The sequence below is a fragment of the Populus trichocarpa genome, chromosome 6 (assembly GCF_000002775.5).
Source record: "Populus trichocarpa isolate Nisqually-1 chromosome 6, P.trichocarpa_v4.1, whole genome shotgun sequence".
Classification (NCBI taxonomy): Eukaryota; Viridiplantae; Streptophyta; class Magnoliopsida; order Malpighiales; family Salicaceae; genus Populus; species Populus trichocarpa.
Genome location: NC_037290.2, coordinates 23,969,821 through 23,993,444, shown reverse-complemented (window position 1 = coordinate 23,993,444; position 23,624 = coordinate 23,969,821). Strand labels below are relative to the sequence as shown.

General features: G+C 33.1%; 2 protein-coding genes across 2 annotated transcripts; one reads left to right on the top strand and one right to left on the bottom strand.

Annotated features, from left to right (window-relative positions):
* Positions 1-4,003: 4,003 nt before the first annotated feature.
* LOC7462297 (GATA transcription factor 12) lies at positions 4,004-5,731 on the bottom strand. Its single transcript, XM_024604780.2, has 2 exons — positions 5,112-5,731; positions 4,004-4,972 (listed from the first exon to the last, which is right to left on the bottom strand). The coding sequence occupies exons 1-2, from the start codon at positions 5,472-5,474 to the stop codon at positions 4,214-4,216; spliced, it is 1,122 nt and encodes a 373-aa protein (XP_024460548.1). The 5' UTR covers positions 5,475-5,731; the 3' UTR covers positions 4,004-4,213.
* An 8,252-nt stretch (positions 5,732-13,983) lies between these two features.
* Positions 13,984-17,746, top strand: LOC7462296 (uncharacterized). Its single transcript, XM_002309503.4, has 10 exons — positions 13,984-14,323; positions 14,439-14,483; positions 14,599-14,655; positions 15,228-15,297; positions 15,639-15,680; positions 15,807-15,880; positions 16,505-16,575; positions 16,730-16,815; positions 16,915-17,024; positions 17,444-17,746. The coding sequence occupies exons 1-10, from the start codon at positions 14,195-14,197 to the stop codon at positions 17,501-17,503; spliced, it is 744 nt and encodes a 247-aa protein (XP_002309539.1). The 5' UTR covers positions 13,984-14,194; the 3' UTR covers positions 17,504-17,746.
* Positions 17,747-23,624: the final 5,878 nt, after the last annotated feature.

The following is a 23,624-nucleotide window of genomic DNA, read 5'->3' as shown; positions in this document are numbered from 1 at the left end:
TGATGTGGAACCTTTCTTGATTGTCATTTAAGAGTGTGAAGATGCTTTTCATTCCATTGAGTAACTTCGAAGACATTTCAAACTTATTTTTTTCATTGACATAGTACTTATCAAACACATCTAGCTAGCTAATAAATCAATCTTCTCTACTTCTTTTAAGAGAATAATTGGAGTCTTAGCTCAGGTATTAAATGGGTTTCTTCCCGCATTATTACCCTATTGAATGATAAGTTTTTAGATAGCGTTTTCCTTGTACCTATTATTTTTATTTTGAAAACATATAAATTCACTTAAAAAAAACAAATTGTGATTGGTATTGTAGTCCAAGGTGTTTTTTAAAAGTGCTTTTTATTTGTAAATACAATAAAATATCTTTTTTTTAATTTTTAATATAAACACATTAAAATTATTAAAAAACACTAAAAAAACATCAATTTAATATATATTTTTATGAAAACGTATTTTTAAAAAACATCCAAAAATAAAAGCTATCATAATCTCAAACACTACCTTTCTCTCTCAAACCAAACACATTTTTATCCAACAATATTAACCAAACACAGCTTTAGTCTCATAAAAAAAAACTATCTTAAGAGAAGTTTTATCCCACATCAGAATCATTTGTGGATTTTTGGTTCTTTATTCAAATTTAATAGCATCGTTACATTAATGGCGACTAAATAATATATTCAAGAACGTAAATTAGAAATTTTTCAGCAATACTCTGCTATGACAGACTTTTTACAGTATAATCATTTCTTTTCTCTCACCCGGAAGGAATAAGAATCAGCATCCTCACATGAGAATGCTCAGAAGCCTTGACTAAAATACAACTTCATTCTTATTATTAAACAACAAGATTACCTGTGATGAACGGCGTTTATTCATTAAAAACATTACTAAACCTGCTCCACCTGCTAAATAATCATGCATTTGTTATCCATGAATCACCCTCCTCTGCAAAGTGCACGTGCTTTCTGTAAGGGAACATCTCATATTAAAACACCATGAAATAGGCTGTCCCTGCAGCGAAGTATATAAGCATTACAAAGCTTTATGTGTTGAGCCTTGGACCATCAATTTACTCCAATGGAAGACGAGCATAGCAGTACTGGGTACTGATAAACGCATGTAAATTGTACTTGATATGATCCGTTAAGTTTCTATATATGTAATCAAATAAAATTCCAAGCTTTAATAGTCAAGGCTTCCTCTTACAACAATCTGATAACCTTGTATTGCAAGGCAACCCAATAAAGATGGTAATTTATACATATAATTTGGCAGCTTTTAGAATAACACCGGCTGTGAGGATGCACAGAGTGGTCTCTGTGTGTTTGGATTTGTGAAGGCATCATAAACTACTGACTACAGCATGTGAGCACCGCAAACATTGCTTCCCTTGAAACAGTAATATATTAGTCTTTTCCCAATTTTAATTTCGTTCTTTGGAAAACAAGACAAATTGTTCATTAAAAGAAGTAAACTAAAGTGGAAATGGTAGCTAGCGCCGTGGTGAAATAATTAATTTTACTAATAGTTATCTGATCGAAGACAACATATCATCTTAGCAACAGCTCTATGGATCAGTGCTGCCTAGGATCGTGCATATAATACTGGAGCCTCATCAAGTAATTAATTTCACTAACCCCTTAATTTATACTCTTTTTCTCTGTATTTCTTGGCATCATATGTAGCTTTATTCTTTGCATCACAATCTTCATTCACATGTACAATATTTGTTCTTGTGAATAGCATCCTGCACCAAAGCATACAGAAAACTCGAGGAATTCTCAGAAAAAAATTATGAGTTTGAATTTTTTTTTCCTTCTTGGAATAAGAATCCCTTTTTCCTCCATAACCCAAATCTGACCCAGCTAATATCAAACAAGTTAGTCGCTTGCACGTTCAGGATAATCCAGTGATCCATTAGAGACACAGTTCAAACTCTGGATGTGGGGGCAAACCATGGCGGGCTCACCTTCAAAGAAGATGTAATAAAGTTAGCTTCTTCTAGCTAGGATTATAAAAGTCAAACAAAATTTCATAGTGCTAGAAAATGAGGTTTTTGATGACGCTGCTAAATGAATGGGTCCTGAAAGGTGCGTACTGGTGGTTTTAATTTTCTCGAAGTTCTAAGTTGTGGAAACTCATGCAAAAAAATATTAATAAATCGCCAACTGGATTTCAAGTTTCCAAAAACGGTGTGAAAAATCTGTTAACGAATCTGCCTTGCTTTCTAACATTCTCTGGAATTGGCTAATCCCCAACCCACTGGCTATACCGAGCTAGATTTTTCACTGAAATTCATGTTCAATATATTGATAGTAATAATATTGCTAGGACATATATAACGGTTTAACACAAGAAATATGAGATTCAAAACCAGACTAGAACTGGATTTTTTTAGTTAAATTATACTAGATATTAACTCAATAAATTAAACCCAGTTAAATTGATTAAACCCCGTTGAATTATAAATCATGTCAACATCAAGAGACTTATTTTAAAAACAAAAAATATTATTTTATTAAAAATAGTTAATTCAAGTTAGCATTATGATCCGTGAATTAACTCTTTATCCTCGTAACTGAGGTCCTATCTTAAATCAGTTACCGATAATTCTCACAACCATCACAAATAGTCACTTGACGAATTTTACTTGATTTCATCCCAAGATTGCACATACTCTATATTATTCATGCTTGCATACATGCATATTTCTCTTGATTAATTCGCTCTTTTTTTTAAGAGACTCATTCTTTTATATATATATCGTGGAAATATATATATATAAAATAGTGTAATTAATAAAAAAGGAGCACTACATTAATATATATTGTGTTCAAAGTAAAAAGGCTAGGTTGGAGACCTACCACCCAGAGAGATGTTAAGATGTCAATCAAAAGTGAAAAGGTCAAATGATAACTCGAGTTGTCACATGGTTTGCAAGTTTTCTTAAATAGCACACAAATTTGAGTTTCTTTAGCCCATTCAGCTTCAATCGCAAACCTTACCTTACCTCGCCCCACATCTCCACTCTTTATTCGACTGGTTCATATGATAAAGTTGCACATACATCGTTGAAACATCTAGGCACGAGTTTCTTTAATGGTGGTTGCCCTTGTATCGTAAAACATGAAATGTCACGCCAGGTTGAGCAGCAGAGAGGAGGAGCCTTTCCGAGGGTCAACATCTCTCTTGTCTTTGGCATGCTCACTTGCCCCATGGAGGAAGGAGATGTCAAAAGATGTGCTTGTTCAAGAATTTCTTGCATTAAAGGGTTGAAAAAATGAGGTAGCTATAGCTAGCTAGCTAGCAAGCTCCTAAACGACACATTACCAACAAAGAGAACATCCATGTCAAGGAGGTCATAATCTCAGAAAAATTGTTCGAGAGAAGACGATCAATTGTTTCATATGACATGCCATTGTAACAACCTGATTTACCTTTCTTTAAGGGAACAATTAAGGATGTTCACGTTCACCACGCAATGTGGCACCATTTATGGGTGTCCATATCTTGAATAATTAATTCCAAAAAAAAAAAAAAACATTTGAATTTACGAACACTCCATTCTTTGATTGTTTGCTTTTACATACCCACTCTTTCTTCTTCTTCTTTTGGAGGGCTAAAGGTTAATTATTCTGTCCTGACTTAGTGTAAGTGTGGTGATTAATTATCAATTGTAAGGAGCAAGTCAAAGCAAGAACACATTAATGACCAAATTGAATACCTTATAGTGGTAATCTCTTCTTCTTTTTTTAATTTTTTCACATGGAAGGAAAATTCGAGTCCAGGACTTCTAATTTTTAAAAAAAAAATAAAAAGGGGATGGTTGAGAAAAAAAGGGGTTTTTTAGATGGAATAAGAATTGGATAATTAAAAATTATAGCAGGAAATTCTCTTATGATGAATTGAAATTATAACGTTGGATAAAAAGGAAAAATCTAAGTAACGATCGAGTTTAATTAAAAAAGAAATTACTTGAATTATGGAAAAATTGAGTTTCCAAAGAGTTTTGTCAATTTTAGCAAAGAAAAGGAAAAACTCAACAAAATATAATTAACTAAAGAAATTGAAGGGAAAAAAAAAAGAGTTAGGGAAAATTAGCCCCTACCAAATAAGAAAAAAAATAACGAAATTCACTAATGAATTTCGCCACTAATTAAACTCTCAAGACCCCACCTGATCATAAACTGCGCCCCTACTGCTAGATCATCCGCCTAAAATCGGGTCCCACATGTTGGTGAATCAAGTAATCGTCACCACCGTTGGATACATCAAACACCATATTCTGATGGTGATGAAGATATTGGTGGTGCTGGTGTTGCTGCTGAGCCCTTACCATCTCCTTCTGTCGCCTTAGCTCAAGCACCTTACGGTGCGAATTTGAGTGTTTCGTAAGCATAAACGTTGGGCTAGCTGCTGGCCGGTACTCAGGTACAAGCCGCCCCGATTTGTACCTTACACCACACGCATTGCAAAGCGTCTTAGGCCCCATGGGTCCAGTCCGCCACTGCGGCGTCTTATCCGTCGCACAATGCAGGCACTTGCGACCGTCACCACCTTCAACATCACCGTCTCTTTTCTTCAGCCCCACCGCACCCTTAATTGTCTTTTTCCCAGAATTGGGATGTTGGGTCGAGCCAGGAATAATCTCAGGCTCGGATGATGAAGTCGTACGCGAGAGTACGAGAAGCCGTGAGGCCCAATTGCCTGGTGCTGCCCGAGACCGTTTGCTCCGAGCCTTAGCCGGGACTGCCATTTCAGGATTGAACATTGTGTTGTTGTTACAAATATTGGAGACATTGCCATTGTTATTGTCATCACTTTGGAAGTGTCGAGTCTCGGATGATTCGTCAGGCCGAGCTTTCATGCCGGAAATAAGCTGAAGCCTTTGCAAGTCTTCGCTGGAAAAGGATTCCTCCACAAAATTCGACAGCCATTCTAGCTCCGCCAAATCATCATACTGAACATAAGAATAGAAACCATAATTAGCAAATTAATGGGATTCTTTTACCCTCCTCTTGCACAATTCCTTCAATAAAACAAAAGGGAAGAAGAAAAAAGGAGAGTCAATGTCGTCATGCATGAAAGTAAGGAATTACCGGCACGCAAAGCTCGCTGCCAAGATGAACGTCATGATGAGAGAAATTATTGGTGTAGTGGGACCCAATATCGCCGTTAAAGCCAGAAGGCTCACAGCCCGAGAAAGAGGAGGAATTGCAGCTATCAACGAAAGTCACAGTGGAAGAGTCCGTGGAGTTGGTGGTGGGAGTGACGATATTGTTATTACTAGGGTCAGTTACCATGGCATCCTCATCTTCATTGGAGAAGTCCAAAAGGTCTTCAACAATGAAATGGTCACCACCACCAATGGACTTATTAGAGTCCAGAGAGTGGTGTTTTTCATTACTTGTGAATTGTGAGCTGCAAAACCCAGTTGTCCCATACAATTCCGGTGCTTCCATGGTCTAATATTCTGGCTCTTCCTTTGTCGTTTAAGACAGATTAAAGAGGGTCAGGAATTAAGGTTAAGAGCTAGAGTGTTGTGGTTGTGCAAGGGAAATGGAAACGTTAATTTGTGTTGTGTAGAGAGACAGAGAGAGTTGTTGTTGTGGTGGTTTTTGATGAGAGAGAGGGGGTTTATTTGCGTTTGAAGGGGACAGCTAAAATGGAGGACTGAGGATTTTGACGAGGACAAAATCAAAGATTTTGGTTGCGGAGGAGGGGAGGAAAAAGTGAAAAATAAGTGGTAATAAAAAATTATAAAGAAAAGGACTTTAATTTAGTTAGAGGAAAATCTTCCATGAATTTACTTTAGTGTCCTTTTGCTTTTTGATACCTTTATTTCTAGTTAATTTACCAGTTGTCTCCCTTTTAATTTTGCAAATTAAACCCTATTCAAAGCATACAAAGTTTATAAACAAATTCATTACCGTACAGCTTATCAACGATTATTAATTATTTTAGCTTTATATAATATTTAAAGATTGATTTTGAGGATTATTGAATATTTATGAATAAATTATTTTTAGAAATTCAGACAAATAATCATGCATGTAAAATCCCAATGCATGTTTGCATTTTCGAACAAGAAATACTCATGATTGAATTTTAAAATAAATAAAAAAAAGCATATATAAATTGATTTATTGATTTTGTGGTGAGAGAAAAAGTCAATCTTAGCCATTGCATGGCCCACGTAAGATGATGATGCTGATATCAACCGCACGTGCATAGGGATGATGATCAAGTAGTGGTACGCTACTAGTACAACACTTATCACAAGGCATACCGCAATGAATCATCATGCACCGTTGCTTAGAATACCAGCTAGCTACTGCCATGGCACTCCCTCCGACAATTATGTCAAACACTTCAAAGGGTATCACTGTAAAGTATTAAAAAGATAGAGGGTGTAAACTGGTGGTTAAGAAATTAAATAATTACAATTAGAGTTATTTGGTGTTCGAGAGTGTGATAATTGTTGTTTTTTAAAGTATTTTTTACTTTGAAATATATCAAAATATTTTTTTTTTCAGCACATGAAAGCGATTCAAAAACGTAAAAAATTAATTTTAAATAAAAAAATTAAAATTTTCATAAAACGTTATTTGGAATGCAATTCCAAACAATGTCTCGGTATATGTTTGGTGTTGTGATGCATGATGCTTTTTAAAAATACTTTTCACTTGAAAATTCACTAAATTTTATTTTTTATTTTTACATCAACTCATTAAAATTATTTAAAAAACATAAAAAAAATTATTAATTTAATATTTGTGACAAGATAAACAAATTTTTAAAACAACTAAAAAATAGGTGAAAATTCAGTACCATACGGTCATTAATCAAGTGTTTGAAATTCCACCGCTTAAGAACCAATCAGCAGGTTTGTCGCTTAAGCTTGAGCAGCAGCCTCCAAGTTTATCATTTTTAATTCAAACCCCGTTTCTAAGCACAGTGATTACAGCTAAACTTGTTGAGGATGGGCGGTCATGATCTCCCAACGTGTATCCCTCTTTAGAAACCCTTGCCAAATCGGTTTTCAAGCACTCGGGCTATTTTAAAAGAAAATTATTTTTATTTTATTTTAAATTAATTTTTTATTATTATTTTTTAATCATTTTAATATATTGATATTAAAAAATAAAAAATATATATTATTTTAATATATTTTTTAAAAATATTATTTTAAAAAATAATCATAATCACATTTATAAGTACCCAATAACAAGTATACGAACGAGTCTATAGTTAATAGACATGGGCTTGCATTATTAACGTTGTAATTTCATTTTGCACACGTTCTTAATTTGTTTCTTTGTTGTCTAAACATAACGAAAAACGTTGCTATTTATTAGAAAGTTTCTAGAACAGAAAAAGGGTAAAATTGAGACCCGTCGTTATGGGTAGATCATGTAAGATTTTTTCTAACGTAATTTGGCCCCCTTTTCTTCCTCAGAAAATTACATGGATTTTCATGTTTATCACTTAATATATTAGTGATATATTAAATATTCCTACTTTTTTTTAAAGAAGAAATTGTTTCAAGTTCTTGGAATTGTTTTAAAGAAAATTTCGTTAATTAATAAAAAGAAAAGACATATCTTTGATTAACAGCAGATATGACGCGACTGGAGCCTAATATGTCGTTTTTCAAACCATTAACTGCTCCCATCTCTAGGGTTATCCCCATTAGGGAGGTATGTAGAGCCTTCAAGTAGAAACTTTTGTAATTATTCATTTGGACTTTGAAATATTATAACCTCATTAATAAAAATATTTTCCAAAATAATTTTGAAATAAAAAAAGGTGAAAGCAAAACACACTGATGAAGGCTGCTTCTGTACCACGTGGCAAACATCGAGGAGTGTGGGCAAGATAATAGTGGATGTCACCAATCCCAACAGGAGCTGCTTCTAACTATGGATAAGGTTTAGAGCTCCTATTTAATGCTATATATATGTTGAAATATTTTTCTTTTTATATTTATATTTTTACTTTTTTATGCTTGGATTTAAAGGAAAGCCTGAAAAAGAGAGAGAGAACCAGGGCCGTTGCTTGGCGTGGAGGGTTTCATGTATCAGAGTTTTTTATTTTTATTTTTATTTTTATTTTTATTTTTTCTCATTTACTTTCATTATATTGCTGTATTTTATAAGTATTTATTGCATGTATTGGGTCCAACATGCACGTGATAGAGGTAGAGGGAGGTGTCAGGAACCATGTGAGTGCTTGGCTCCTGTCAAAACTCAAAAGCCAAAACTGACGGTGGTCAATGACACGTGTCGGTCATCCGCGGTATCTTCCCTTTGTTTTGATGGATGCTTCGACCATGCCCATGCAAGGTTCTTTTAATAGTTTTACGGTAACGTGATTGCACGTGCCGGACGGTCACGTGAGTTGAGGGTAATACACGTGTGTTGCTTCCTTCTTGTCACCTGTCACGTGGGAAGGGCTGGGTCTTCGTAATTTGATTTTCACTAGGATAATTTAAGCATGCCTAATCATAATTATTTGAATGATAAAACTCCATTCCTCCAATCATGTTTTTTGAAACCTAATATATACATTAGTGTTTAATTAATATTTCAAGACAAAAGAATTGAAAACAAAAAGGATATATTTATTATGGTTTTTGCTTTATAGAAATTTACTCTAAATTTACTCTAAAACATATTTGTTTTATGTTCATATATGTCTTTATTAATCCAATTAAATATGTTTTTTTTTCCTGCTTATCCCTCTTGCTACGAAACATTAACCAAATGCAATCTATTTTGATTAGGAAAGCATTTATTTAAGCTTTAATTAATTGGAAGATCACTTCATGCAACGACGTGCATGTGAGTGTCTATATATATATATATATATATAAAGAAAAGATTAAGAAGAATAAAGTAGCATGAAGTTAAAATTCAAATCTTCCTATATATATTATTCAGTCCCTTGTGACTGCTAAGATCGATCCTTCCAAGCTCCATTTTCATGAAGCATGTAAGAAATTAATTTAATCTAGTCCGAATTGTGGTTGTTGAATTACTATATTTTTAATTTCCTTTATATTTAATCAATATAATATATACAAACACATGCGCCCGCACCATGTTATATAGAGTGGCTTATCTAGGGAGATGCTTGGTTTAGTTGGACTTTATTCAAAACTATAAGTTGGCTATGATAAATAATCAAGGTATTCAGTAGCTAGTTTGGATCATCTACAGTTGTATATAATCTTTCTAATTAATTAATTATTATTTTTTGAAGCTGGAGCTAGCTAATAGGCTCGCTAAGTTTAAAACTAGCTATACATCTAGCTCATTACTTTACAATTGTACGTCCGATGGAGTTGCTCTCCCATTAATCTTATAATAAAATGTTTTACCTAGAGATAAAATCAGAACAAAACCTTCTTAATTTGAAATAGCAGTTTAGAAAAACAACAAATTAATGAAAAGATGAAGAAAAGGGGAGGGGGGGGGGGATTACGGACCTAATTTGTTGTGCAAGCAACGAACATTTATTTGAAATCTGTCAAGCCTCCATAGGCACAGTTGTGGTGGATAATCATGGAATGGAGAGAGCCTAGGTAAAGGTGAAAATCTGAGAAAAGTTGTGTGATCACTTGCATTATTAATCGCAAATTCCCACCTTTCTAAAGTTTCGAAGTAAAGTGCCATGGCAGCTCGATAAGCACCACTATTAGGCCACAATCTTTATCAATACGTCACTTTCCCTAATACCAAGTAATAATTAACAATAATTAAACTTAGAGAATCTAATTTTTCTATCTGCAATACCCAGAAAAAAGAATGATGGTTTCTTGTAGGATTTCTCTCTTTATCACGTAAGAAAGAAGAAAAGGGAATAATAGGCTAATTAAAAGTGTGTTTGGTATTGTGGTAACTGTTGTGGTTGTGATTTGAAAAACATTATTTTATAAAAAGTACTTTTAGTTGAGGTTGGTTTGAAAAAATAGATGTTTAGTTAAAACTGTGGTTGAAATTGATGTCGAACAAAAGGTAGTTTAATGTGTTTGGTTAATAATACTTTTCAAATTCAGGTTATAAAATAATTTTAAATATATATATATATATAGTTTTTAATTTACATATTATATATTTAACTACTGCTATTACATTATGAAATGAATAATACTTAATATAAAATATTTTTTATTGTTCTATTAAACTATCTACAATTCCATCACGTATGAAATACATCCGACAAGGACTACAGTTGCATTGGTTTCGTTAGTACGCAACAACATCAGGTAAAATATTATCAGAAATAAAATTGGGATTGCGATTAAATTCTACAAATATCACATCATCAAGCGATCTCCTTCTAATTTATATAGTGTTATTGAATAATGTGAAACACTAATTTTTCAAATAAAACACAATTAAAAATAATTTTTTTTTACTGGATCGGACCTAGTTCAATGTATTTTTATAGCTTTGAACCGGGTCCGATCTCCACTGTTCACGTGAACAGTGGAGGAACTCTCCACAGGAGAAGAACGCAAGCAAGAGCAGGAGACGAATGCAGAAGAAGCAGATAAAAGCAGTATTTTACTGCTTCCAACAAATCGTGGTCCTGCCGCATATAAGGGGTGGGACCCATGTTTTTTGATTTTTTAACTATTTGTAACCAAACGATCATTTAGTGTGTTTTTGAAAAAACACAAACGCTAACGCGTTGTCAAACAGGCTCTAAATTTCAATAACACCCGCCACAAATTCATATTCCTCGTGAGAAAATAAATTAAATTGTTTCGTACTTTTTTTAGCAGAGAGAATTGTTACGTGCTTGTGGCCATGGAGATTATAGAGCAATTGGTATATCTTTTACTTTTAAATAATAATTTCATTACATATATATCAAGAACTTAGGGAAATTAATTAAAAACAAATCTAGGACCTGAAGAAGGAGTCCTGATGGTTTCCTGTAGAGTTTCTCTCTTTACGGCATGAAAAAAAAAGGTGGAAAGGAAATAGAATTATTTACAAAATCCCACAAGTAATAATTATGATATTAACATTTCACATAATAAAATCATTACTTGTGGAAATTAACCTTATCCCTTTGCAAACCAAAGGGTTTTTTCCTTTTTTTCTGGCATGCTGACTTGACTTTTCCGAGAGTATTTTGAAATACAAGTGATCGAAGTCATAAAATGTTGTACGCTAAGCTAATTCACAAACCTTTTTATCCATGGAAGCAACCTCAATTCTCCCTCTCCTCAAGAGCCAATAGTTCTATATGGGTTTGGACCATTTTTATCTAAGGCAGCCCGATTATATATTATTAGTAATATAATCTCAAATTAAGGTTTATTTTTTATAATTAGCTAGGAAGAAATTCAAAACGGAAACTTATGAAAAGAGAACATGGTTCCTATGTTATATCAGTTTTAAAAACATTCCAAATTTTATTTTATATCTTTTTAATTAAATCTATTTTATCTTTTCTACATCTGTGTTTTTTTTATCTCGAAACATTAATCAAGCACGATAATAATTTAATATTAATATTAAATAAGATTTCATATATATTAATAAATCATGCCTAATTTATATAAGTTATTTAAGGTCAAATGAATCTCTTAACAACCAAAAATAATAAGTGTAAAGAATTATTGAAAGAGGGAAGTTGATCTCATGATGGTACCTTCTAGTTGAATTTTTTTTTTTTTTTTTCCTTTCCTTATAACCGCTCTTCCATGATGTTTTCCATAAGCCATGAACGAGTATTCGCATAAGGGCAAGAGCCTTAGAACCAAAAGTTCGGTCAAATGTTGTGGGAGTGGGTCCGGGATAGCCCGACAGGCTTCTATTTCAAGCCCACGCGCTTTTCTTTTTCGCTTTTAGCGAGCCACAGTTTTATTGAAGGAAAAGGCACGGTGCCCATATACCAACCCAGGAACCACATTTTCTAGATTATTGTAATTGATTTTCAGCTCAATTGAAGCAATTGTTCAGTTGCTTATAAGCAGGATCGTTAAACCCGGCCTATCACGGAAAATCAACCCAGTAATCCGTTGATTTAGGACATGGTTTAAGTTGCGTTTCGTGTTAAATCAAGAAAGAGTTGAGCTGGTTAAACTTGGTTGACCTGATAACTCAACCCATAACCCGGTTAAAAATTAAGTGAGTCATGGTTTAATTTTTTAAAATAAAATTGTTTTTATTTGAATTAATCAGATTTACGTATTAAACTTGGAAATCAGGTCATTTATCTATATTGGTTTTATAATTATGCTTGCAAGCTGCAACTCTAGAATAGGAGCAGCCTGATGCCACCTCTACCTTTTCATCCTAACCTTCATGTTTAATCGAATTTGAGGAAGAATAGATGAAGTTGGGCTTCAGTGGATGGATTTTGAGTTCAAATGGGCTTTGGGCGGAGTAGGTCTACTGTTTCACGTTGGGCCAATTTAGCCATGTGGGCAAAAGAAATATTTTCAGACACCCAAAGTGGAGAGAAATTGAATCTAGAGGCAGGTATTCGATATTGAATATTTAATTATTATTTTTTATGATATATCTATTGTTTATTGTTTTTTCCTAAACCAGTTAAAATACCATGTTATAAACTTTAATATAAGACGGATATTGGATATTTTTATTTACGTTAATATTGGGGGGAAAAAGGTCATCAATCCGTGTCAGGGTTCCTAGAATTTTATAATAGTGTATTAGTTGAATTATGTGTCATTTAGATCCTTATCATTTTTCAATTAGGTCATTTTTTAATAAAATTATTAAATCATATATTATGTAATTTATAGTATTTTTCTTAAAAATTGAGAACAATTAAACATTTGAATTGGATGAATGAAGCATTTTGTAAGAGATTAGATTTGCTATTATTAAGCTTAGATTGCATGGTTAACCTATTTGCAATAAAGCTCTTACTAACCTAAATCTTTATTATTTTAAAACTTAATATCCTATATTGTTGTTATTTTTAAAAAATTAACTTGCCACTTATTGTACACCAAATAAAATTAGCCTAAACTAATTATCTAATTTCTTTTATAAAAAAATAATATATTCTATATTTTATAAAAATTAGAATTGACAGTTTTCTTACATGACCCAATAATAACTTATATAATTAAAGTATTAAATTATCCCTATTTCTGCCATTACTTTAGTTTATTACTAGGTTATAAGCCTTATTTAATTGCGGGTTGTATACAAAAAATTAAACTTGATAAAAAAATATTTGAACTATAAAGAATTATATAGCATTATCATCAAGAGCTTGTTTATTTATATGATACACCGCACACTGCACTATACAAAAAGCATAAAATACATGCTTCTAACCCATGGATCAAACTTAAAACTTATAAACCTGATTTTTTATTTAGCTCATGTATAAAATTAAATTGTGTGGAAATTAATTAAATGTAATTCAGTCGACTTAGCTACTTCAAAAATAACCAGGCTGATTATTAAAAAAAATTGAAAACAAAATTGACAAAGAAAAATACCTCATGATTCAATTTTTTTATCTAACCCAAGTTTAAAATTAAATCGAGTAAGAGTTTTTTCAATGTAATTCAATCAATTTTATCTGTTTTAAAGCAACTTGATTAACTAGTAATAAAAGTTTGAGGATGAAATTGATAGAATAAAAAATCTTCCAGTTTTACTTCTTATCTAACTTAGATTTAAAATTAAAAAATACACTGATTGATTGACTTGATTTGATCCGGTTAATTTTAACAATTAAAAAACAACCAAGAAAACCATTAAAAATATAGATTTAATTGAGAAAAAAATGAAATTGAAATGAAAAGAAAAGGAAAAAGGGAAATGAAAAGGAAAAAAAATGAAAAAGAAGAAAAAATGAATTTTGATGTAATTTGTTTTTGCAGTGAAGGAAGGAACAAGATATAAATAAAAGAGTTAAAAAAATAAAAACAAGCATTTATATTTTATAAAATGTAACGAAATTGAAGAATAATAAAATTAACCCGGATTTTCACAACTCTCTAACAACACAATAGCAGGCGAAGGTGGTGCTGCCAACAACAATTAATCCTCTGCTTCTCCATCGATCTTCAATCAAATCCAATCACAGGCACCCTTCCTCTGTGTCACAATACAGTACAAGGGAGACAACAAAGCTTTTGATCTACTGATAGAAGAAATAGAATCGAAGAGCAGTGATGAATCCAAATCCGCTATCGGAGCCATATTACCTCCTCCATTTCCTCACTTTCTTCTCTTACCTCATCACTCGCACCTCCGCCACCTCTCTCCTCTCTCCTCACCTCATTCACCGCCTCTTTTATCGAGTACTCTACACCATCTCCCTATCCCACTCCTATTAATTTTTATTTTTTACTATATTGCAGCTTTTGGCTGAGTGAAATTAACTGTTTTTATTTATTTATTTATTTGTGTGTGTAGGAGATTCAAGCGGTTTTGGCGTTTGCCTTGTTAGCTACCTATAAGGTAATCGAATGAAATTACTTCTCATTTTTATTATTATCAATATTTTTTATCAAGTAAAAAGATCTTGTGATTTGGTTGCCTAAATTGTAGGTTTTTTAATTTTGTGCAACAACAGATTGTGAGAGATGAAACATGGGAAGCTTTTATTTCCAATATGCTATTTTTCGCTAAGGTTATCTCTCCTCTTAGTCTGCAATTTTACCAACTTCAAGCTATGAAATTAACGTTTCTTTTTGTTGATTAGCAAACATGATTGCAATGGTACATGCTTATTCAATATGGGAAATCACTCTTGTTAACTGCGCTTGTGTCGTTGGAATGTCGAGTTTTCATTGATTGTGCAAAGGGAATTTGCGCAGTTGTTAACCAGTTGAGAGTTGTTTTGATAGATGTCATTGTAAACGATGTATGCTTGGCATATCGAAGTCTTTGTTGGGTTAGTTCTATAATGCCTTTTCTGAATTGCAATTGTCGCCCCATTCTGCAATTGTGACTGAGTAGACCCTCTATCTGATGAAAATGTACCTATAATTTAGCTGCACTTGACTGAATATGGGTTGCATCCTGTCGAATACAACCAGATATGATAAAATTATGATATTGATATCCAGCTTTGGAAAAGGCATGGTTTAGGCTGAGTCACTGTAGACTTGTACTATGTTATGGTCTGCTTTGTTTCTTATCCCTCTCCTCTGGGTTACTTTCTCATTCTGTTCTGACTTGAATTACGTGCTATTTTTTCAGATTTTTCTTGTTGCCATTTCCTTGATAATGGATTACCATTTGGCTCTCTGGTACATGGTGGTGTTTTCAGGTTTGTTTCTTTTTCTATATTATGACATCTGTTAGGAGAGTTTTACTGGAAATTAGAAGATGTGGGTTTATGAATTATATTGTCCTGGTAATATGATTTACTTTCTTATGTTTAAATGTCATGCTTTTGGCTTTCTAGTCCTACCAAGTAAATTTTGTCTACAAACCTTAAAATTATATCCCTCTTGATTGCTTTTGTTTACTTCTTCCATGAAGATACTTATTCAATCTTGGTAGAAAAGGATTCCAAATTTGAATATCTTACAACTAAATGTGTAGATATTGACTTCAATGATTTTGCGGTGAAAAAATAACTTTTCTTGTACTTTACTCATTTTGCAGTGATATATCTTATAACACAACCACCTGCTTTTGAAGGACTAGGTATGGACTGAATTTTGATTGCCCTCATTGATCCCATGCATTTCATGGAGTACAGACAGGACTTGCTATGTTAGGATCTCAGACTGCTTTTCTATTTTTTTTTCTTTTATCTGATTTGATTTCCAGGCACGTCGAGTAAATTAACACCACTGCAGTTAGAGACCTTGCTGACAGAAGGGAACACATCAAGATTCTGGTTGGTTAGTTCTCACACTTTTCTCAGAATTTTAATCTTAAAAAATGTCCAGTATGTTGACTTCCTTCAGGGCAATATATGCAAATGTTTAGCACCTCACTTTTCATGACATGTTGAGCATTGGAACGTGTGCATTATTTCACGAATCGAAGTCGTTGAGCATTAAAAGACATGCTCCTTGAACCAGTTCTAGTTTAGGGAGAACAATCCAGGATCTCATCTCATCCATGATGACTAATTTGTTGAATGAGCTGCAGCTCTATATTCTTCTGTGGATATTAAAACCACATCAGGGAGGTGGAAATCGGTTATAAATTACAAATTTTAATGACTAAAGACATTCTGGCTTATGTTTGTTCTTGCCAACATGACAGTTCACCAATGCCAATCCCTTGATTACAACTTTCACCTTTTTTCTCTCCTTTACTTTCTATTGGCTGCACTACAGGTTAACTTGCCTTAGATGAAGCTGAGAAAGCTTTCCAGGGAGATTAATATGTATCATTTCTCACAAATATTGAACTTGCCTATTTAAGACTTGTGCAAAACAATGATTTTTCCTGTAGCGATTTTGGTGATTTTTTTGATTCTTGCATTTTGGATTATGGGAAAACCTTGCTTCTGGCAGGTAGAATTCCGTGCTTTGTGCTCCTCTGCTTGCATACATGCTAGTCGGTGCTTTCCAGAGCTCTCAATTACGTAAGTTTCCCATATTCAGTTACCGTTGTTGCTTGGATATTTGGAGAGCAGAAGAGAAGTTTCCTTTGTTTTTCATTTTATCACTCATGTCATCTATCAATTGCGTGTGCATGTGTGCATATGTCTGTTTCATGCTCTTGTGTTCCTATAACAGATACTCGAACAAGAACTTATCATTTGGAATAGTTGATCTTGGACTCTTCCCAAATGCTGCAGAAAAATTTGGAATATCTCTAAGTGGTAAATAATATGGTTATAAGCCATCCTAGGTGATTTTTCCAATTCTTCTGTTTAATTGTTCTTGAGGACGCTAGTCCTGAAAGGGTGGCCTTGATGTAGGTGGCATGGACCAACTTCCTACGTATATTTTGTTTGAGAATGCAACTGAGGTTACACGCTTTCCAGAGTGGGATTATGAAGCAAAAGCTTCTCATCCTCCTGTAACTAAGGTATTCCTGTCAACATAAATTTCTTAGTTTTCTTTTGTGTTGAATTATTTTCTATTCTATTGGCAAGCATCCTTTCATCTATGTGAACAGAAGAGGCAATTGATAACACCAATATGGTTTTATCATTAACCTTGAGCCAGCCTTGTGAAAGAATACATTTAGTTAATTCTTGTAGAATGCTTTGGTTTTTCCAACCTAGGATAAAGCATTTAATTTCAAATATCATGTTGCATGAGTCTCATATGCTTGATGATAAGATGGATAAATCACATTAGTTTCTTGCTCCTACTAATAATTTACATCATACATGGACTGACTACGAGTGATGCTGCATATGTTGCTCATTGTGAATATATTTTGTGCAATGTGAATCGAATATCTAAGAATTTCTATTCATTCCTGGGCTATCTACTTTGCAGAGAGTTCTTTCACGACACTTTGAACTTGATCGGCACCTTCTGGGATATGTAAATTCCTGAGCTATTTACTTGTCAATTTACAAGCTCCAATTCGTCAGTCATTTCAGAATACATCAGGGGGTAAAAGTCATCTCGATCACTTTTCTGTTCCTTTTGACAAAGAAAATTGACCAGGAATGTGTAAAGCTGTCAATTTACACAATTTAACACGGTTTTTACACCGTTCACTCTCTTGATATAGTCATTTAGCTCTACAAGAGGTTTATGAAGAAAGACTTTTAAAAGCATATTTTTAAAATTCAACCTGGAGCAAGACCCGAGATTAAAAGGATAAATTTGTTTTAAAATTGACCAGGAATGTGTAAAGTTGTCAATTTACACAATTTAACACGGTTTTTACACCGGTCACTTTCTTTTGATATAGTCATATAGCTCTGCAAGATGTTAATGAAGACTTTCAAAAGCATATTTTTAGGAAGCGTTTGGGAACGCGGTTCAACCCGTGTTCCTAAAAAATTTGAATTTTTTTTTTTTTTGCTAAAATTTAATATGGTTTGTACGTTTTGGATGGTTTTGATGTGCTGATGTTAAAAATGATTTTTAAAAAATAAAAAAAATCATTGGCATGCATTTTGGCACGAAAAATTATTTGAAAAACACCTGCAATCATACTGCCAAACACGCTCTTAAAATCCAACCAGGTAAGGCCCGGTAATGAATCAGGAGAGTCAACATATATTTTTTTTTAAATAATCAAAATGATGATGTTTTGATCTTTTTTGTGTAAAAAAAAAAAACTGGGTTCTAGGTTGATTTGTTGTGTTGGATCATGTTTTATAACTATGGTTAAAAGTGAAGGGTCCTAGCTTCATCATCATTTTGACATGTTTCCTATTCATCTATCAACCCATCGCTGTATGAAACCATTGGTAAATGAGATTTTCTCCCTTCTCGCACATAATGAGCTATTTAATTTTGGCTGAAGCGAAAGTTCTTTCTGATTACACATTACATGAAAGTCATGCAAAGAAGTGAAGGATCGTCTTGTCTTGCAAAGTAGCTTCGCATAAAAACACTCAACCTGCCATGCATTGCAACAAGCTGACTTGTTGATCCTGGTCATCCTTCCTGGCGTTGTCGTTTCCCAAGGATGTTGTAGCCTGATCGTTAGAGCTTGCAAACCTAACCTGAAGATTCTGGTTTTAATCTTATTAGAATGGGATTTGCGGTTTTTATCAAGATGTGATAAAGCTACCCAGCCCATTCAGCTGATCCTAAATAGAAAATGCTTCTTGCTCAGTCGACCAAGCCACCACTCGTCATGAAACAATTTCTGCAGAATGTATTTTTTTCGATGAACAAGTTATAAACCGTCAAAACTACTACTATTGAAAAAGAAGGAAGCAACAGCCTGCTCGTTAATTCTTCCCAAGTATTTTGCATGATTAATGATCCAAATTATTCCACTAAAGATCCAATATTTTGTAAGAAATTTGTGATGGGCCTCCATATGGTTTTTATTCTAAAGATTAGTAAGTTTTCATTGTGTTTAACAGGCCCTCTGCCCGAAGCCAACAAGGAGGGCGTGATCATGGAGAGGTCTCTGGCAGGGCTGAGCTAGGTTTAGTGGATTGGGAAACTTGATTTATTGGGCTAATAAACTGCATCATTATCAACTCATGGAGCAAACCATTAGTACACCTAACAAACCCCTCAACTAGGCCATGAGTGAGTTAACACACCGAGTTAATTTCAATTCAATTTAAAACTTGTCTTTGAATCAAATTTTAAATAATTTATTTCTCATATAAACTTGTTTTTGGTTTTCAGTGAGGTAACGAGAGCCACGGCGTGTGCTCACACCCATGACCAGGCGATTAAAGAGAACCGCCCGGCACAGAATGGGCCCGCCAGAGGCTAAAATTAAATACACTTGTTGGGAGAACCGAGATTTCCGTCGCAATAAAGTGGCGCCGCCGAATATTCTCCTCTAGAATTAAATAGTTTTCCGAAGGACAGGAAAAGAAATTAGGATTTGAAGGTGACAGTACAGTCGCAAATCATTATCAACCAAGGATGGATGGGGTCCAGTCCTTCTCTATTTCCTCGCCGCTTTGTGGGCCCCCACCATTTCCTTGTCGGCCCACGCTCAGGCCGTCCCACTCACCCTCGCTTTTTTCCTCACTCCCCATTAACTTGTGCTTGGCGTGCCTTTTGTTTAAGGGCCAGTAGTCACCTTTGCCTTTGGAATTGGAATTTTGAGGCAAAAAAAAAGGGATAGAAAATGGCTGGGGGAGTGGTCATGCTTGCTCTTTTTTATGTACACTCCTGCTACATTGGATTTTACTACTCCTTCCTTTGCCTTGGATGTGCAAGCCTAGCTCTTGGGACATTCGTTCTTGGAAAAAAAAAGAATGGAATATTTTTAAATTATTTAAATCTCCAATGATGTGTCAAACAAGCACGTTCTCACATTCATCTATGGTTTCTTGATCATTAGTTCTTAGATTTAATAACTTAAACATAATATTATTCTTAAAATTTGCTGCTGCTTTCCATTTATGTTCTCGTTCTTCTACGTCAAGTTCTTGAACATTATGTTACATTGCTGTAAATGTAGAATCTCAATGAGATAGAAATTGTTTTTTAAAATATTTTTTTAATTTGAAATATATTAAAATAATATATATATTTTTAAAATTTATTCTTAACATTAATATATGTATAAAAATATTAAAAAATAATAATTAAAAATTAAAAAACAAGTTCAAATCCAACTCTCCCACCACCACATCCCCGTAAGCAAGCGAGTAAAGTTACATAACAACAAGGAAAGAGGATTTACCGAAAGTAACATGAACAAGAGACAAAAAAGTCAATTACCTAAGAGTTCGATAAAAGAACACAAGCATTCGTTGTCTATGTGGCGATTATTTCGTTTTAACTCATTTTAAAAAAATAAAAATAGTTGGTATAGAGATTTGAAGATCAAGGCTGGCTTGGTAGTTAAATAGGATTTGTCCCCACAAGAGTTGAAATAGCAAGTAGGTTGATGACGAGTAAGATTTTCATAAAAATAAAATTAATGAATTTATTTTGGGACAGCATATTGGTTATAAAATAAAATATTATCTCACACCCGGGTAAGAAATAAGAGAAAAAAATTAAAAATTAAAAGAAAATATATTACAAATTCCTAGGTAAAAAAAAAAAAAAACATGGGAACACACAAACACAAGATTTGTACAATCGCTATTACTTTTTTACCACTATCACTTTTGTTTACCTCTTTTCACAACAAATAGTAAAAGCGAGGAAAGGACAGGGGACAGAGCGACGTCGTGTCACAGCAAAGGAGGACTGGAGCTAAAAGAAAGTCCGTCACGTTGACGAAACACGAAGTCTTTTATTACAAGCAAGCGAGACACGCCGAAAGATGGCGACACGCGTTCTGTTCCTAGTGGTCCCCATTTCCACTTCTGGTGGTTTTGTGAAACACACCAGTGGTCCTTTTTTTTTTATTTATTTATTACCAATCTCACTTCATCATGACCAAATATTTTGGAGCAACCACATTTGCTCCTATCATTTCCTCAACTTAATTTATATCCCATGCTTGAAGAAGAATTGAGGTTTTTTTTTAAATAAAATTAAAAAAGGAGAAATAAATTTTGGTGTATTTATTTATGGGTGATGTATTTGGACAAATTAAATTGGCACGTGTATGTTGAAATTATTGGTACGTGTGTGTTGAAATTATTGGTAAGTAGTTGCTTTGTTAGAATTTTTTGGCTTGTATGTATCTATCTGTAGACTATAATAGTAAGTCAAATATTCCAATGTCAAAATTGCAAATGTAACATAATGTTCTCATATCTTGAGATGAGATTCAATGTTCCAAATTTTTACCATGTTTTTCTTTGTTTGAATATAGACAATTGGATTTGAAAAATAAGTATTTTGAAATTTCTGTTGGTATTTTCTTTGTTAGAAAACTAGATTATGTATACAATGAGCGTATATATAAAACATATTTCATGGTGTGAAGAGAATAACTAGTGATATCTTATTATTTACTTATTGAATTCATGTTTAAGAAAAATAGGTATAAATAATAAAGAGAAATTACATAAAAATATTCTTATTATTTTTCGAGTACTGAATTTTATTTTCTTTATTCCCTTCATGTTCGTATATTTTTTCAATGTGAATCCAGAAAATAACCACCCGAGCACCACTAATTAGTCTATAAACACAATAAAATTAATTCACAGTAATACATGTTGTCCTGTCCACATATATACTGGTCATTTGTTGAGCAGCTGGATTGCATTCACACGGACACAGCAATTCCAGGAGAAATCCGTCAGTTTACAAGGCAGATTTGGTGGAGAAACAAGAAAAATTCAGAGTCTTGCACTCCGTTCTCTAAAGAAGAAAACAGTGCTTACGTTGAATGGATCATCACAAAGAACAGTATCAGGCAAGCAATAAACTTTGGAGGAGTGCTAAAATTTGAATTCTTCATCGCAGGAGCATGCACTAAACGAGGTTCAAGAATCATGTGTATGGCAGCAAAAACATTAATTAAAAAGAATGAAAGTCAAATATTGTAATTGCTGCTGAGCGAATCCAAGGCAATCCTTGAATCACAGTTCAAACGGGTTAATAGCATTTTTTGTTCATTGGAGGTGTGACACGTTAAGGTTTATATTATTTATCTAGTCCATTTTGTTGTTAAATTATTATAGTTTGGATAAATATTGTTTTCCATTTGTTTTAATTGCCGGAAATTATTAAAAAAAACTATATTTTATTATTCTTTAAGTACTGTAGTTTCTCATATATGATGTTAATGAAAATTCAATTCATTTTTAGAATTAAATAATTTTAATATATTTTGAAGTTAGAAATTATTTTATTTATTTTCAGAACAATGGAAGTTCAATAAGTTATAAGAAATAGAAAATAAGCTAGAATAATCTTAAAATTTTAAGGATCCTGGAAGGGTCATATAAATTTACATAGATCATTTTACAATTAATTTATTTTAAACTTGATTGGATATTATACATTGAACCATGTAAATATCTTTTTAATCATACTAGACGGAGACCGAGTAGATTATATGTAGTTTTTTAATCTTTTTATATTAGTTTCTAAGTTTTTTAAATTTTACTAATACCAAGTGTTAAATAAAAATTAAAAAAATAATTTTTTGATTTTTTTAAAAAATTATTTATGAAAATAGATTGAATTTTCATTATTGCGAGTGTTTTTAAAATTATATTTTATTTTAAAAAATATAAAAAAAATACTTATATATATATATTTTTAAAAATACACTACACTACAATACAATACCAAACATACACTTTTTTAGCTACAAAATTTAAATATATAGCTTCAAGTGCATGCGATTTAAATTTTAACTTAAGAAATAATGAAAAAAATCCAAAGAATTATTTTTTGGAGAAAAAGTGAAAAGATCTACAAAATAAAAATCCTATATTAAAAAAAAAAAAAAAAACGATACTCGCAGAAGTGAGGTGGCTGCTGGCGAGGAGCACGTTGTAAAGTTAAAGAGAGAGTCATCACGCGTGCGGGGGCCACACGTGTGGACCCCCACAACATAGATATGGTCTGCTGGCGTCAAGTACAGGCTACAACCAACGTGGACATATGTCATAACTTCATAGGCTGACAGTACAAAAACTATACACATGAAAGAGACAGCTAAAACCAGTCCCTGCTAATTTATCGGAATTACGTAATAGTCTCCAATCTTTAAAAAATTTCAAATTTCTCTCCAACCTATCTTTAACGAGCATAAATCAATAACAATTCACTTGCCAAGCCACAGGGGATGAATGTGTTACAACCTGGAAAGGTCAGGGAGATAAATGAAAAACATTGAAGGTTGTAGACTGATTTGTTAGTTTCAATATAGATTAGACACTAATTTTAAATCTATCTCAAATTGAAAATTAAAAAATTTCCAACATAACATATCTTCTCATGAATGGCACATATTTCCATGGTCCTGGCGGGAGTGGCGGGGCATGTTCCCACTTTTACCAGCCCTCGCCCACCGTCACAGCCGTTGACAAATTGTTAATTGAAAATAAATAAATAAATAATTAGACACAAATTAACTTTCTTCCTTTTAGAGATAGACAAT

Coding starts and splice junctions, on each gene's coding strand:
- LOC7462297 (XM_024604780.2), bottom strand. CDS start 5,474: ATGGAAGCACCGGAATTGTATGGGACAACTGGGTTTTGCAGCTCACAA. Junction 4,973..5,111: donor GCAGCGAGCTTTGCGTGCCG/GTAATTCCTTAC, acceptor TCTTATGTTCAG/TATGATGATTTGGCGGAGCT.
- LOC7462296 (XM_002309503.4), top strand. CDS start 14,195: ATGAATCCAAATCCGCTATCGGAGCCATATTACCTCCTCCATTTCCTC. Junction 14,656..15,227: donor ATATGCTATTTTTCGCTAAG/GTTATCTCTCCT, acceptor CTATTTTTTCAG/ATTTTTCTTGTTGCCATTTC. Junction 16,816..16,914: donor ATTTGGAATATCTCTAAGTG/GTAAATAATATG, acceptor GCCTTGATGTAG/GTGGCATGGACCAACTTCCT.